General features: G+C 41.4%; 1 protein-coding gene across 3 annotated transcripts in view; it reads right to left on the bottom strand.

The window, feature by feature from the left end:
* GPAT3 (glycerol-3-phosphate acyltransferase 3) overlaps window positions 1–14,156 on the bottom strand; it is a 62,875-nt gene that overhangs the window by 14,108 nt on the left and 34,611 nt on the right. For all 3 annotated transcript variants that reach the window (XM_027971150.2, XM_042251593.1, XM_042251595.1), the window contains 4 exons: window positions 10,131–10,205; window positions 9,389–9,478; window positions 6,518–6,611; window positions 1,468–1,583 (listed from right to left, as the gene is read on the bottom strand). In XM_027971150.2, coding sequence (XP_027826951.1) covers window positions 1,468–1,583; window positions 6,518–6,611; window positions 9,389–9,478; window positions 10,131–10,205 — 375 coding nt within the window. The remainder of the gene's footprint in view (window positions 1–1,467; window positions 1,584–6,517; window positions 6,612–9,388; window positions 9,479–10,130; window positions 10,206–14,156) is intronic.

The following is a 14,156-nucleotide window of genomic DNA, read 5'->3' as shown; positions in this document are numbered from 1 at the left end:
TGCTTCATCCAGCTGGGCATTCCACTTGATGTACTCTGCATATAAGTTAAATAAGCAGGATGACAATATACAGCCTTGGCGTACTCCTTTCCCAACCTGGAACCAGTCTGTTGTTCCATATCCCATTCTAAACGTTGCTTCTTGACCTGCATACAGATTTCTCAGTAGGGAGGTCAGGTGGTCTGGTATTCCCATCTCTTTCCGAATTTTCCAGTTTGTTGTGATCCACACAGTCAAAGGCTTTGGCATAATCAATAAAGCCAGATTAGATGTTTTTCTGGAACTCTCTTGCTTTTTCAATGATTCAGTGGTTGTTGGCAATTTGATCTCTGGTTCCTCTGTCTTTTCTAAATCCAGCTTGAACATCTGGAATTTCACAGTTCACGTATTGTTGAAGCCTGGCTTGGAGAATTTTGAGCATTACTTTACTAGCATGTGAGATGAGTGCAACTGTACGGCAGTATGAACATTCTTTAGTGTTGACCTTCTTTGAGACTGGAATGAAAACTGACCTTTTCCAGTCCTGTGGCCACTGCTGAGTTTTCCAAATTTGCTGGCATAGTGAGTGTAGCACCTTCACAGCACAATCTTTTAGGATTTGAAATAGCTCAGCTGGAATTCCATCACCTCCACTAGCTTTGTTCATAGTGATGTTTCCTAAGGCCCACTTGACTGCACATTCCAGGATGTCTGGCTCTAGGTGAGTGATCACACCATTCATGGTTCTCTGGATCATTAAGGGCTTTTTTGCACAGTTTTTCTGTGTATTCTTGCCACCTCTTCTTAACATCTTCTGCTTCTGTTAGGTCCATACCATTTCTGTCCTTTATCAAGCCCATCTTTACATGATATGTTCCCCTGGTATCTCTAATTTTCTTCAAGAAATCTAGTCTTTCCCATTCTATTGTTTTCCTCTATTTCCTTGCATTGATTGCTGAGGAAGGCTTTCTTATCTCTCCTTGCTATTCTTTGAACTTTCCATTCAGATGCTTATAGCTTTCCTTTTCTCCTTTGCCTTTCACTTCTCTTCTTTTCTCAGCTATCTGTAAGGCCTTTTCAGACAACCAGTTTGCCTTTTTGCCTGTCAATCTCTAGATGCGTGTAGGTGATAACATCCAGCAAATACTTAATCAACCATCTATTTATTCAGCCAACCATTACCAATTATTTACATTCAAGGTAGTAATTTTCAGTTTTAGAAATTCAGTGACTGGAACCTAAGTCAGGGCAATGTAAATGTATGGGTCTTCTAATCACATCATCTATACCACCATGACTACAGAATTCAAAATTTTTTAAATCCAGTTAAGACAGGTGGCTGACCGGAAATGGCCAACCACAAAACAGAGGTCCATATATTTTAGTTTTAACCCTTAGTTTTAGTGTAGTACCGCTGGCTGCCCTCTTTGATGGGAAGACCAAGATTTTATGCCAACCCAACGGATACCAACTAATGTCACTGCTTACCTCTTAATAACCAAGTGTCGATCTTTCATTTCTGAGCGTTCAAACCAGACATGTGGACAAGCCTTGACCATGGCTCTCTGAATAATTCCCATCAATCCACCATGAACCTGGCCAACCTACAAGGACCATGAGAAAATGGAAAAAATGTAAAGGCATAGCTCCAAAAAAAGCCTTCTTTTCTTTAACCAGTAAGTCCCTATTCCCCACTCAGAGAAAACACTGGTCTTCTACTGACTGAGGTTTTCTTAGTCTCTTCAAAGGTCATGCATGCATGCTCAGTCATTCAGTAGTATCCCACTCTGTTGCAACCCCATGGACTGTAGCCTGCCCGGCTCCTCTGTCCATGGGATTCTCCAGGAAAGAATACTTGAGTGGGTTGCCATTTCTTCCACCAGGGAATCTTCCCGACCTAGGAACTGAACCCGCATCTCCTGCTGCCTCCTGCTTTGGCAGGTGGTGCTTTACTACCTGGGAAGCCCATGCTCAAAGGACATGACTGGCCAAATATAAGCACAAAATGTTCTTGAGTAGCACCTTCGAATTTTAAGTTATGTTGCGGTACTGGCTTTACGATAGCTTTTACAAGTAGAGATTTTCCAATTAAGTCTAAGTAAGTGAAATACAAATTAAAACTACACTGAAATATGATTTCAGACCCAACAGACTGGCAAAGATTCAAAAGCATGACAATGAACCAAGGCACTCATACAGTGCTTGGGATGGGGAGCTTATAACACTCATAGAAGGAAATCTGGCAATATCTATTAAAATTACATATACATTAGCTTCTCTGGAGCTCAGATGGTAAAGAATCTGCCTCCAATGCAGGACACTGGAGTTCAATCCCTGGGTCTGGAAGATCCCCTGGAAAAGGGAATGGTAACCAACATCTATTTCTGCTTTATTGACTATGCCAAAGCCTTTGACTGTATGGATCACAATAAACTGTGGAAAATTCTCAAAGAGATGGGAATACCAGACTACTTGACCTGCCTCTTAAGAAACCTACATGCAGGTCAGAAGCAACAGTTAGAACTGGACATGGAACAACAGACTGGTTCCAAATAGGAAATGGAGTACGTCAAGGCTGTATATTGTCACCCTGCGTATTTAACTTATATGCAGAGTACATCATGAGAAACGCTGGGCTGGAAGAAGCACAAGCTGGAATCAAGATTGCCGGGAGAAATATCAATAACCTCAGATATGCAGATGACACCACTCTTATGGCAGAAAGTGAAGAAGAACTAAAGAGCCTCTTGATGAAAGTGAAAGAGGGGAGTGAAAAAGTTGGCTTAAAGCTCAACATTCAGAAAACTAAGATCATGGCATCCAGTCCCATCATTTCATGGCAAATAGATGAGAAAACAGTGGAAACAGTGGCTGACTATTTTTCTGGGCTCCAAAAACACTGCAGATGGTGCTTGCAGCCATGAAATTAAAAGACGCTTATTCCTTGGAAGGAAAGTTATGACCCACCTAGACAGCATATTAAAAAGCAGAGACATTATTTTGCCAACAAAGGTCTGTCTAGTCAAGGCTATGGTTTTTCCAGTGGTCACGTATGGATGTGAAGAGTTGGGACGGTGAAGAAAGCTGAGCACCAAAGAGTTGATGCTTTTGAACTGTGGTGTTGGAGAAGACTTTTGAGAGTCCCTTGGACTGCAAGGAAATCCAACCAGTCCATCCTAAAGGAGATCAGTCCTGGAAGGACTGATGTTGAAGCTGAAACTCCAATATTTTGGCCATCTGATGCGAAGAGCTGACTCATTTGAAAAGACCCTGATGCTGGGAAAGATTGAGGGCAGGAGGAGAAGGGGATGACAGAGGATGAGATGGTTGGATGGCATCACCGACTAGACTGACATGGGTTTGGGTGGACTTCAGGAGTTGGTGATGGACAGGAGACCTGGCGTGCTGCAGTCCATGGGGTCGCAAAGAGTCGGACATGACTGAGCGACTGAACTGAACTGAACTGAACCCACTCCAGTATTCTTGCCTGGAGAACTCCATGGACAGAGAAGCCTGGGGCCTACAACCCATGGGATCGCAAAGAAGCAGACATAACTGAGTGACTAATACTTTCACTTCACTTTACACAAACATTTATCCTTAAACTCAATAATTCACTTCTAGGATTTACGCTGAAGATACACCCCAAACAAAATGGAAATACATATGCACAACATTTAAACTGCAGCATTATTCATAATGTGAGCTACTGGAAAATACCTGAATTCGAAAAATCCATTTGGCTTAGAGAGGATAGGACTGGGGAGGAGGACAAAATAGGTGAAGGAGATTAAGAGTACCAACTTCCAGGTACAAAACAAGTAAGCCATGGGATGTAATGTACCGCACAAGGAATACAGTCAATAACATTGCAATAACTTTGTATGGTGAACAGACAAATGTTAAACATATAGTGGTGATCAATTCACAGTGTACATAAGTGATGAATCATCATATTGTACACCTGAAACCAACATAACATTGTATTCAACTACAATTAAAAAATTAAAAGTAAAAAATAAATCCAATAGGCTTTTGGTTTCTATCACTCAACCCATCAAAGCTTGCAGTTCTATTTCTAAGCCTTGGCTAATACTGTAAATTATACAATTGCATATTGAAGCTGTAATGACAATTATATATGATCAAGAAGCACCGAAATTCTAAGAAAATTCTGAGGCCTTCAGTCACAAATGAGTTATACTCAAATCTTTGTTGACTAAGACACAGAATGAGTATTGTCTCAGAAACACAAAATCATGATTAGGCAAGTTGGTTAAGAAATTTACAAAGATAGTATTGTAGGAAAACAGCTGCTTTCTCAGCTAAACATCTCAGCCCTAACCTCTCTGGATTACAGGGAAGGTCACAATGGACGTGAAAGGTCACAAAAGATTACAACGGATGTGAACATTCTTGTCCACTTAAATGCAAGGAATTATTATATACACCCAGAGATGGGTGGGGTCTATCAAGGACTGTTAACATGAGGGTCTCTGGATGGGCTTTTTGGAATCCATAAACATCTTGGAACTACATAAAAATATTTGTTGGTATAAAGCAAGTGCATGCTATTGTTTTTCTGAAAAAAAAGGATACATAAATATTAACTGATTGCTAACCTAAAAAATGTCAAGAACTACCAATTCCCATAAGTCTTTTCAGAGAAGTAGTTAAAGCTTCCTTAGATTCAGGAAGAGCTCCACAACTTAGAGAAATTTATAACTTGTTAAAAGGTAGTTGTCCAAGAGTTATATATCTGAACTTATATTTTAGACAATATCTGCCAATAAGAAAGTAGTTTTTACAAAGGTCTTGAAACCCCCTTCAATGAATGTATAACCCACAGGCAATCACACTACCAGGACTCCATGGTGGCCTACAGACACTTCAGTTGCCTTCCCAGGAAAGCACACCAGACCATGACTATCAATCATAGGAGTAGGAGACTAAGAGGTACAAAACTCCCATCTAGAAAATAAATAAGCTACAAGGACATATTGCGCAATGCAGGGAATACGGCCAATACTTTACAACTATAACTGGAGTATAACCTTTAAAAAACAGTAAATCACTATTGTGTAAGCCTGAAACTTCTGTAATATTGTACATCAACTATATCTCTAAATAAATAAATAAAATAAAGGTTCCCTTCAAATGCTTTCACAGAAAAACACACCGGACCCCTACTATCAGTTACTGGAGCTGACGAGTAAAATTAAAAAAATCCAAACCCACCTGTTCTCTGTGTGAAGCCCAAGTCACCAACAAGAGATATGAAAAGAACTCCCCTCCTCGGGGTCCTGGGCTCCCCTGGTGGCTCAGGAGGTAAAGAATCTGCCTGCGATTCAGGAGACCTGGGTTCGATCCCTGAGTTGGGAAGATCCCCTTGGAGGAGGGCATGGCAACCCACTCTAGTATTCTTGCCTGGAGAATTCCATGGACAGAGGAGCCTAGCGGGCTATAGTCCATGAGGTCGCAGAGTCAGACACAACATAGCGATCAAGCACACCTCAGGATCCCTGTGCCATCTTTCTATTTCACACGGCAGCTTGGGGCATATTTACCACCATGCAGGAAAGAACACCTTTAGAGATTCTCCAGATTTAACCTGACACTCACAGGAAAGTGATGAAGGAAATCTTGACAAATTCTTCAGGGTGATAGAAAACACCCACTGACTTGAAACACCTTAGATTTGAAAAAAATGCAAGAAATGCCACAAAAAGGTCTTTAGAGGTGTTTGATTTCAGTAGGCTTTGTCTTTTCTTTGGGGGCTGTCAGCAAGAACTGACAAAGGCAATGTGGTATAAATAGTAGCCTTTCTTGCTTGATCTTCACTAAAGAGCCAGGTTATTTTTTTTTTTCTTTTTTAATTGCATATGACTCCCTGAAGGGAAAAAGAACTAATTAGCTGGTGAGGGATTTGTACAGCTCTAAAGAGGATGACTTTACCATCTTAAAGTGTCGTTAAACACTGCAGGGATTCTAGAAGCAAGATGGAATCAACTTTATAAAGTCTAGTCATGCTCAAGTGTATCTACATTTCAGTACATTAATTTCTTACCTTAAATATAACGACTATTTTCTTTCTCTTGCACTATATATTCCTCATGTAATTATATATTAATAATATAAATAATGCAAATACATTATTAACGTAGGTAAATATATTAGTAATTTATGGGTTTCCCCGGTGGCTCAGACGGTTAAGAATCAGCCTACAATTCAGGAGACCTGGGTTCGATCCCTGGGTTGGGAAGATCCCCTGGAAGAAGGCATGGCAACCCACTCCAGTATTCTTGCCTGGAGAATCCCCATGGACAGAGAGGCCTGGAAGGCTACAGTCCATGGGGTCACAAAGAGTTGGACATGACTGAAGTGACTAGGCATTAATAATTTATAGACTTACTTATATAGTATAACCCAGCCACTTTCTAATATAAAACTAACTTTCTAATTTGTACCAAAATAAAATAAAAGTCTGACTAATCCACAGAACATGCAAGTACTTGAAATACCAGTGAGTTTTTCTTACCATAGTATAGCACCCATCCGTTGTCAAGATCAAAACATCAATTGGGGACGTATGGTTGGCAACACAAATGCCTCCCTTCTGGGGCCTGTACTGCCTGCAATTACATACAGTGGTTAACACTAAACATTGAAAAATGGCCACTATTTTGCAAAAAAGCAACTTCCACGGTAGTTCAGATGACAAAGAATCCACCTGCAATGCAAGAGACTCGGGTGTGTTCCCTGGGTCAGGAAGATCCCCTGGAGAAGTAAATGGCTACCCACTCCAGTATTCTTGCCTGGAGAACTCCATGGACAGAGGAGCCTGGCGGGCTACAGTCTATGGAGTCGCAGAGTTAGACACAACTGAGCAACTAACTCACAATACACCTGGAGAAATTCATGCTATTTTGTTTTTTAAAGTACACTAAAAAAAAGAAACTTTCAAATATATGGGCTCATCTTAAAAGGGTTGTCTCTAGGCAGTATGATGGGAGGTGGGTAAGAGTATACGGGGGGGGACCACAGTTTTCCCTTTACATATATTTATATCGCTTTTCTATAATGATCATATTGTCCTTTTAGAATGAAAAAAAATTTTTAATATTAGACTGAATTATCAATACAAAGATTCCATCACTTTAATAAACTTTGTGATATGTAAGCTTTCCTTATTTTATCCTAAGTATTTTTGTATTATTTCAATCTTCATAAATATCACTTTCAGTTGCTTCAGAGTGATCCAGAGTAAATGTACTATAGTTTCCTTTGCCTTATCCCCCTAAAGCAGAAGTTGGCAAACTTTTCCTATGGAAGCCCAGACAGTAAATACTCTAGGGTTTGCAAGCCAGCCAATCCCAGTCAAAACTCCTGGACTCTGCTGTTTTGGCACAATGGCAGCTACAGATAATACCTAAATGAATGAGCATGGCTGTATTCCAATAAAACTTTATTTACAAAAACCAGAGGACCGACCACATTCGGCCTACAGGCTCATAGTTTAGTTTGCCAACCTCTGTCCCAAAGTTTAAGCAGTATTTGACACTACTGAAGCAAAGTAGTTTTCTTTGAGCCTAAACAGAGAAGAAAGGGAACAAAATGCATAACAACTTCAGCATGTTTTCCTTAAACTTAGAAGCAATTCTACAATAAGTTGTGAACAACTCTCTATGTAATTAAAGCATCTTTTCCGAAGAAGGGGCTTCCCTGATGGCTCAGACAGTAAAGAATCTGCCTGCAATGCAGGAGACCAAGGTTTGATCCCTGGGTCAGGAGGATCCCCTGGAGGAGGGCATGGCAACTCACTCCAGTATTCTTGCCTGGAGATTTCCATGGACAGAGGAGCCTGGTTGGCCACAGTCCATGGGGTCGCAGAGTCAGACATGACTGAGTTACTAACATTTCATTTTCATTTAATTTCTGAAGAAGGTGTTTCCTTTGATCACACTTTTACCAAAACATTTTCTTCTCATTCTCACCCCAAAACTTATAGCCCAATCACAAAAGTCATGTAATTTTAGAAATATAAAAGGGCTTTTAAGTTGGTAACACATGGCAAAGCCAAATGATGAAATGTTTTCCTTCTACAAATTAGACAGAAAGATCCAGTCACATAGATACAGAGAACAAACCAATGGTTGTAAGTGTAAGTGGGGGCGGGCAATATGGGGGTGAGGGAGTGGGGAGTACAAATTCTTGGGTGTAAGATAAGCTCAAGGATGTAATGTACAACAAGGGGAATATAGCCAACGTTTTGTAATAACTGTAAGTAGAAAGTAACCTTTAAAAGATAAAATCTTTTTTAATTTTTAAAAAAAGATCTAGTCAGTAGAAAAGAGATGTTTGTCCTAGAATTTTTAAGCTAATGATATTAAGTATATAAAAATTGAATTTACAGAAAAGTAATTCAAAAACAATCAAAACAAACTTCATGTGGCTAATGACTTCATTTATCACCTTTCTCCTTCCTGATGAAGGGGTGAGGGAAGCAGAAAGCTAGGTTCTGTTTTCAGCTCAGTGTTCAGATTTTAGAAGCTGGCAGGGCTGAGACTAGAAACCAGCCTCAGAATTCCAAGTCTAGCATTCTTTCCACCATTCTACAACCCTATCACCTTCACCATTTAAAAAAATTTTAATTAACCCCATTCTAAACCTAACTCTGACATTTATTAGGCATGTGACCCTAGACAACCAATCCCGGAGCTTCCACTTCTTCACCTATAAAATGGTATAATAGCACCTTCTCTTAGAGATAACCTAGGAGAAAGAATCAGAGGCCAGACCCGCACACCATAAATGCCCAATTAGGTGTCATTACATATTTATCATCATGTTCCATGGGGCTTCCCTGGTGGCTCAGAGGTTAAGGCGTCTGCCTGCAATGCAGGAGACCCGGGTTCAATCCCTGGGTCGGGAAGGTCCCCTGGAGAAGAAAGTGGCAACCCACTCCAGTATTGCCTAGATAAGCCCATGGAGGGAGGAGCCTGGTAGGCTACAGTCCATGGGGTCGAAAAGAGTCGGACTGAGCGACTTCACTTTCACTTTTCTGCAAACGGATTGCCTGAGTGGGAGAGGGGGCGCTGTGCTGGGTCTTTGTTACAGCATTTGGGCGTCTCTAGTTGTGGCATGCGGGCTTAGTTGCCCTGCGGGATGTGAGATCTTAGTTCACCAGGGACTGAAGCCCCGCCCAGGCATTAGAAGGTGGATCTTAACCACTGGACCACCAGGGCAGTCCCTGGATTGCTTTCGAAAAGTGTTCAGGTGCATTGCTATGTCTGTGACACTCCATCACACTCCGGAAGTACTCTTACTTCCCTTGTTTCCCCCACCCACTCCTGTCAGTCACATGCTAGATTGACCTGAGAAAGCAGGTACGAAAGCGATACACACTCACCTGTTATGATAGTGAATGGTTCCAGAGAGGGCACGAACACAGATGCGGCAGCAAGTCAGGTGGACCAGTTCACTCAGCAGGTTTTTGAGCCTGAAAGAGACAGAACACATTTTATTGTGCAGCTCTGGGCTCTCCTATGAAATAACACAAAGCTCCAGGGTGTTCCTTCACAGCAACATACTGTGTTCTGAAATACGAGCACAGTTCAATTCTCAAGGTCCCACTGAGGCATTTAGGACAAAACTCTAATGGAAAATGGTTCCCATCGTGACAAATCCTTGACCAAGATTAGCGGAGGCATCTATGGTCTTGGCCTCACAAGAGTCTCTTGTGTTCCTTGAGTTGCTCAGTCTATTTTCTCCCTCCTCCTCTTCACTTTCTCTTTCGTAAGAGCAACTTCTGTCAACAAGCATGATGGAAAATCACATAGAGACTCTGAAGATGAAGTGAGCAGCATTTTAATACATGTGCTAAGGCCATAAATTTGAGGCAGTATACAGGAATCACACAAATATTCTCTTTGTGGACACAGCTAAGAAAAGGGACAATCCAGGACTTCCCTGGTGGTCCAGTGGTTAAGACACCACACTTTCAAGGCAGGGGCACGGGTTCAATCCCTGGTCAGGGAACTAAGATTCCCCATGCCACGCAACATGGCCAGAAAACTTTTTTTTTTAAATGTAAAAAGAAAGAAAAGGGACAATCCTATTAAATGGCTGGGAGGTAAAAAAAAACATTTCACCTGTTTCTCGGCAGCTGTCCAACCAGGGTGGTTCCTATAACAAACAAACTGATCCCAATGAAAGCCAAGGTAAGCCTGAAAGAGAAAAGAAAAGGCAATGCAAAAGCTAGTTGAACAGCAGGGGGAAAGAGAAGGAACATAAAATTCAAGGATAACAAAACTACAAGTAAGTTGTGGAGCATCCATGTTACAGAATACGATGCAGTCATTCAAAGAATCAACCAAATCTATAGATTCTGACACACAAGAACGGTTCTTGGTACATTTTGAGAGAGAAAAAGCAGCGTTAACTTTCAAAATACTGTGTAAGGTTTGACACTGTTTTCAACAAAACATCTAGCACGTAACCAGCCTACAGATGTATAGAGCAGACCTGGAAATGTGTTCACAAAACTGCCCCATTCAGTCTATGCAATTATCAAAGGGTTAATCAGGCTAGTGGAGAGAATAAAATCTTGCTCTTCTGCTTTTCTGAAGTTTTTTATTTTTTTAATTTAAAAAAAATATTTTTTATTAGAGTGTAATTGTTTTACAATGTTGTGTTAGTTTCTGCTCTATAACAAAGTGAATCAGCTCTAAGTATACACGTATCCCCTTCCTCTTGAGCCTTCCTCCCACCCCTCTAGGTCATCACAAAGCACTGAGCTGAGTTCCCTGTTCTCCCCACTAGTATCTAGTTTACACATGGTGTACATATGTCACTCATAACAGTGTATAAAGCTTCCCTGGTGGCTCAGATGGTAAAGAATCTGCCTGCAATGCAGGAGGCCCAGGTTTGATCCCTGAGTCAGGAAGGTCCCCTGGAGAAGGGAATGGCAACCCACTCCAGTATTATTGTCTGGACAATCCCGGTTCATAGGAGCCTGGCGGGCTACGGTTCAGGAGGGGCAGAGTCGGACAGGACTGAATGACTAACACTTTCACTTTTTTTTCCTTTCACATAATGTATAAAGGAGTCACTTTAGATTGAAAGTAGTTATTCTGGTGTGGCCTGGTGAGGCTATAAAAGAAAATACCTTGCAAAGCTCTAAAAATAACTTGTTTTCCTGTATTTTCTAAGTTCAGTTCAGTTCAGTCACTCAGTCGTTTCCGACTGTTTGCGACCCCATCGACTGCAGCATGCCAGGCCTCCCTGTCCATCACCAGCTCCCAGAGTTTATTCAAACTCATGTTTATTGAGTTGGTGATGCCATCCAACCATCTCATCCTCTGTCATCCCCTTCTCCTACCTTCAATCTTTCCCAGCATCAGGGTCTTTTTAAATCATGGGGACTAAAGGGAAAAAATCAAATTTTCCTCAAAGAAATTTAAAATGTATAGCAAATGGCAAGGAAGTTTTACCTAAAGTTTCCTTCATAATAAGAACAGCACATTATATTTTCCATGCAAATTTAACTGCTGTACCTTCGTGAGGTTCTAAATAGCTCAGAAGTTAGTAAACAAGGTGATAGACAGGACCTCTCATCTCAACAGACGCTTTCTAATTTTTAAAAAGTGCTTTTAATATCTGGGCCAGTCACTTCAAAAACAAAAGTTATTTTTAGAATTGTAAATAGAATCACTCAAAAAGAAAAGACTGAGATTTTAAATCTTTCAAGATAAATAGGGCTTCCTTATAAATTCTTTGTTAGGGTTTTAAACCTTGTTAAAGTCTTGGTTTAACACCTTTTGAGACAGCAGTTCGAAGGTCTGTTTCATTTTCTTCGGACACCATATTTTCATGTCAGCCACTAATGCAATAACTAAAGGACTGGGTAATCTCATCCATCAATTATACACATTTTTAAAATACTGCCACCTTGCATAATGAATCATTTGCTCCTAACACGTTAAATCAGAAGAGGTCATATATTTATGCTTAACAGCTGGGTTCAAAACTACTGAACATTTTAATTCGCTAAATTAATGGAAAATTCTGTCTTCCAGTGTCAGTGAGCCAACGTGAGAGTTCTCACAGATGACACAAGTTCTCTGGCACAATCTGTTTTGCTGAAGAACTGTAGTGAGATACAATTCACATGTCATACAATTCACCTACTTAAAGTGGCAATTCAATGGTTTTTGGAACATTCACAGTTATACCACCATCAACGCAATCAATTTTAGCACAATCTGTGTTTTAAATGCTCCACTTTGTAGAAACTACCTTTTTTTTTCATTGCAATATAATTGCTTTACAATGTTGTTTTGGTTTCTGCTGTACAACAATGTGAATCAGCTCTAAGTATGCACATATCCCCTCTTGAGCCTCTCTCCCGATCCCCGACGCCCATCCCACCCCTCTAGGCCATGCCATCACAGAGCATCAAGCTGAGCTCCCTGTGCTAACAGAGCAGCTTCCCACTAGCTAGCTAGTCTATAAACTATGTCAGAGTTGCTCTCTCAAGGTGTCCCACTCTCTCCTTCCCCCACTGTGTCCACAAGTCCTTCAAACTGCTTCTTCTAAAAAGTACTTACAAAGTAATTCTTTCACATGAAGGGTATGTACTAAGAGGAGGAGCTTCAATTCTGCCATTTTCTTCTTTTGCTGGGGGCTTACATTACTGGATTATCCTAAATCTGTGGTTTATTTGCAAGAATCTTGTATGTCATGTACCTATTTTATGAGTATAAATTTAAACTAGATAACAGAATCATATCACTATTTGGTGGGCCCCTCCAGCAGTTGGAGAAGGCAATGGCATCCCACTCCAGTACTCTTGCCTGGAAAATCCCATGGATGGAGGAGCCTGGTAGGCTGCAGTCCATGGGGTCGCTAAGTCGGACATGACTGAGCGACTTCACTTTCACCTTTCGCTTTCATGCACTAGAGAAAGAAATGGCAACCCACTCCAGTGTTGCTGCCTGGAGAATCCCAGGGACAGGGGAGCCTGGTGGGCTGTCGTCTATGGGGTTGCACAGAGTCGGACATGACTGAAGTGACTTAGCAACAGCAATAGCAATCCAGCAAGTGGAAGCTAACCAACATAGGAAAGCATCTCAAGTGCCCTGGACTGTAAAATCCTCACTGTTTCTTCAGGTTGCTTGGATACAGTGTCTGACTAATGGACCAAGTGAAGATGTAAGAGCTCATCTATATATTATTCAACTTTACTGAAATTTCATTTCTTTATAAGAATAAAATAATATCAATGGAAGGTGCTAATTATAAACAGACTAGAAACTTCCAATAAGTAAAAGTTGAACTTTTTTTTCTTTGGTTGTGCTGGGTCTTCTTTGATGCATGAGTTTACTCTAGTTGTGGCACGCAGGCTCCTCACTGCAGTAGCTTCTCTTGTTGCGGAACACGGGCTCCAGGGTGCACGTAGGCTTCAGTTGTTGGCATATACAGGCTAAGCAGATGCAGGTCCCCAGCTCTAGAGCACAGGCTCAATAGCTGTGGCTCAAGGGCTTAGTTCCTCCGAAGCATGTGGGATCCTCCTGGCTCAGGGATCGAACCCGTGTCTCCTGCACTGGCAGGCGGATTCTTCACCACTGAGCTACCAGGGATGCTCAAAGCAGAACCATTTCATTTTTACACACCAAAGGATAAACTTGTGTATCCCCAGAGAACATGAACTCCACTTTGGGAACACTGACAATGTTCAAGCAATATTTCCGAATTTCACTCTGTTATCACAGCTGAAATGATTCCCCAAAGATACCCCAACCATCTAATTTTTTTTTCTCCCCTCCCCTCCCTCCTACCCCCACCATCTAGACACTGGCAACAAGAGGACAAGAAGAGAAACAGCTTGGTAGAAATGTACCTTTGCCTACACTTAAGCAACCTCTTTCCCTGTAATAAATCTGAGTGAGGCAAGAATAGGCCACCCTAGGGGTGGTAAAGACATTTCAACTCACGTGCCAATTTTAGTTGGCTGGTAGCAACTGCCTGGAAAGCCCTATTGAGAGCACACCAAGGCCACATCCAGGGGAGTGAAGCAAGACCATGAACGACATGTCGTGCCTGGCAGCCACATTTCCACCTGCCACCATCACAGTAAAGAGACCTCAACCACTTCCTCCCACTGCCCGGCTTGTCCT

The sequence above is a fragment of the Ovis aries genome, chromosome 6 (genome assembly GCF_016772045.2).
Source record: "Ovis aries strain OAR_USU_Benz2616 breed Rambouillet chromosome 6, ARS-UI_Ramb_v3.0, whole genome shotgun sequence".
Classification (NCBI taxonomy): domain Eukaryota; kingdom Metazoa; phylum Chordata; class Mammalia; order Artiodactyla; family Bovidae; genus Ovis; species Ovis aries.
The sequence above is the reverse complement of the archived record's forward strand: the minus strand, read 5'-3'. Positions and strand labels throughout refer to the sequence as shown.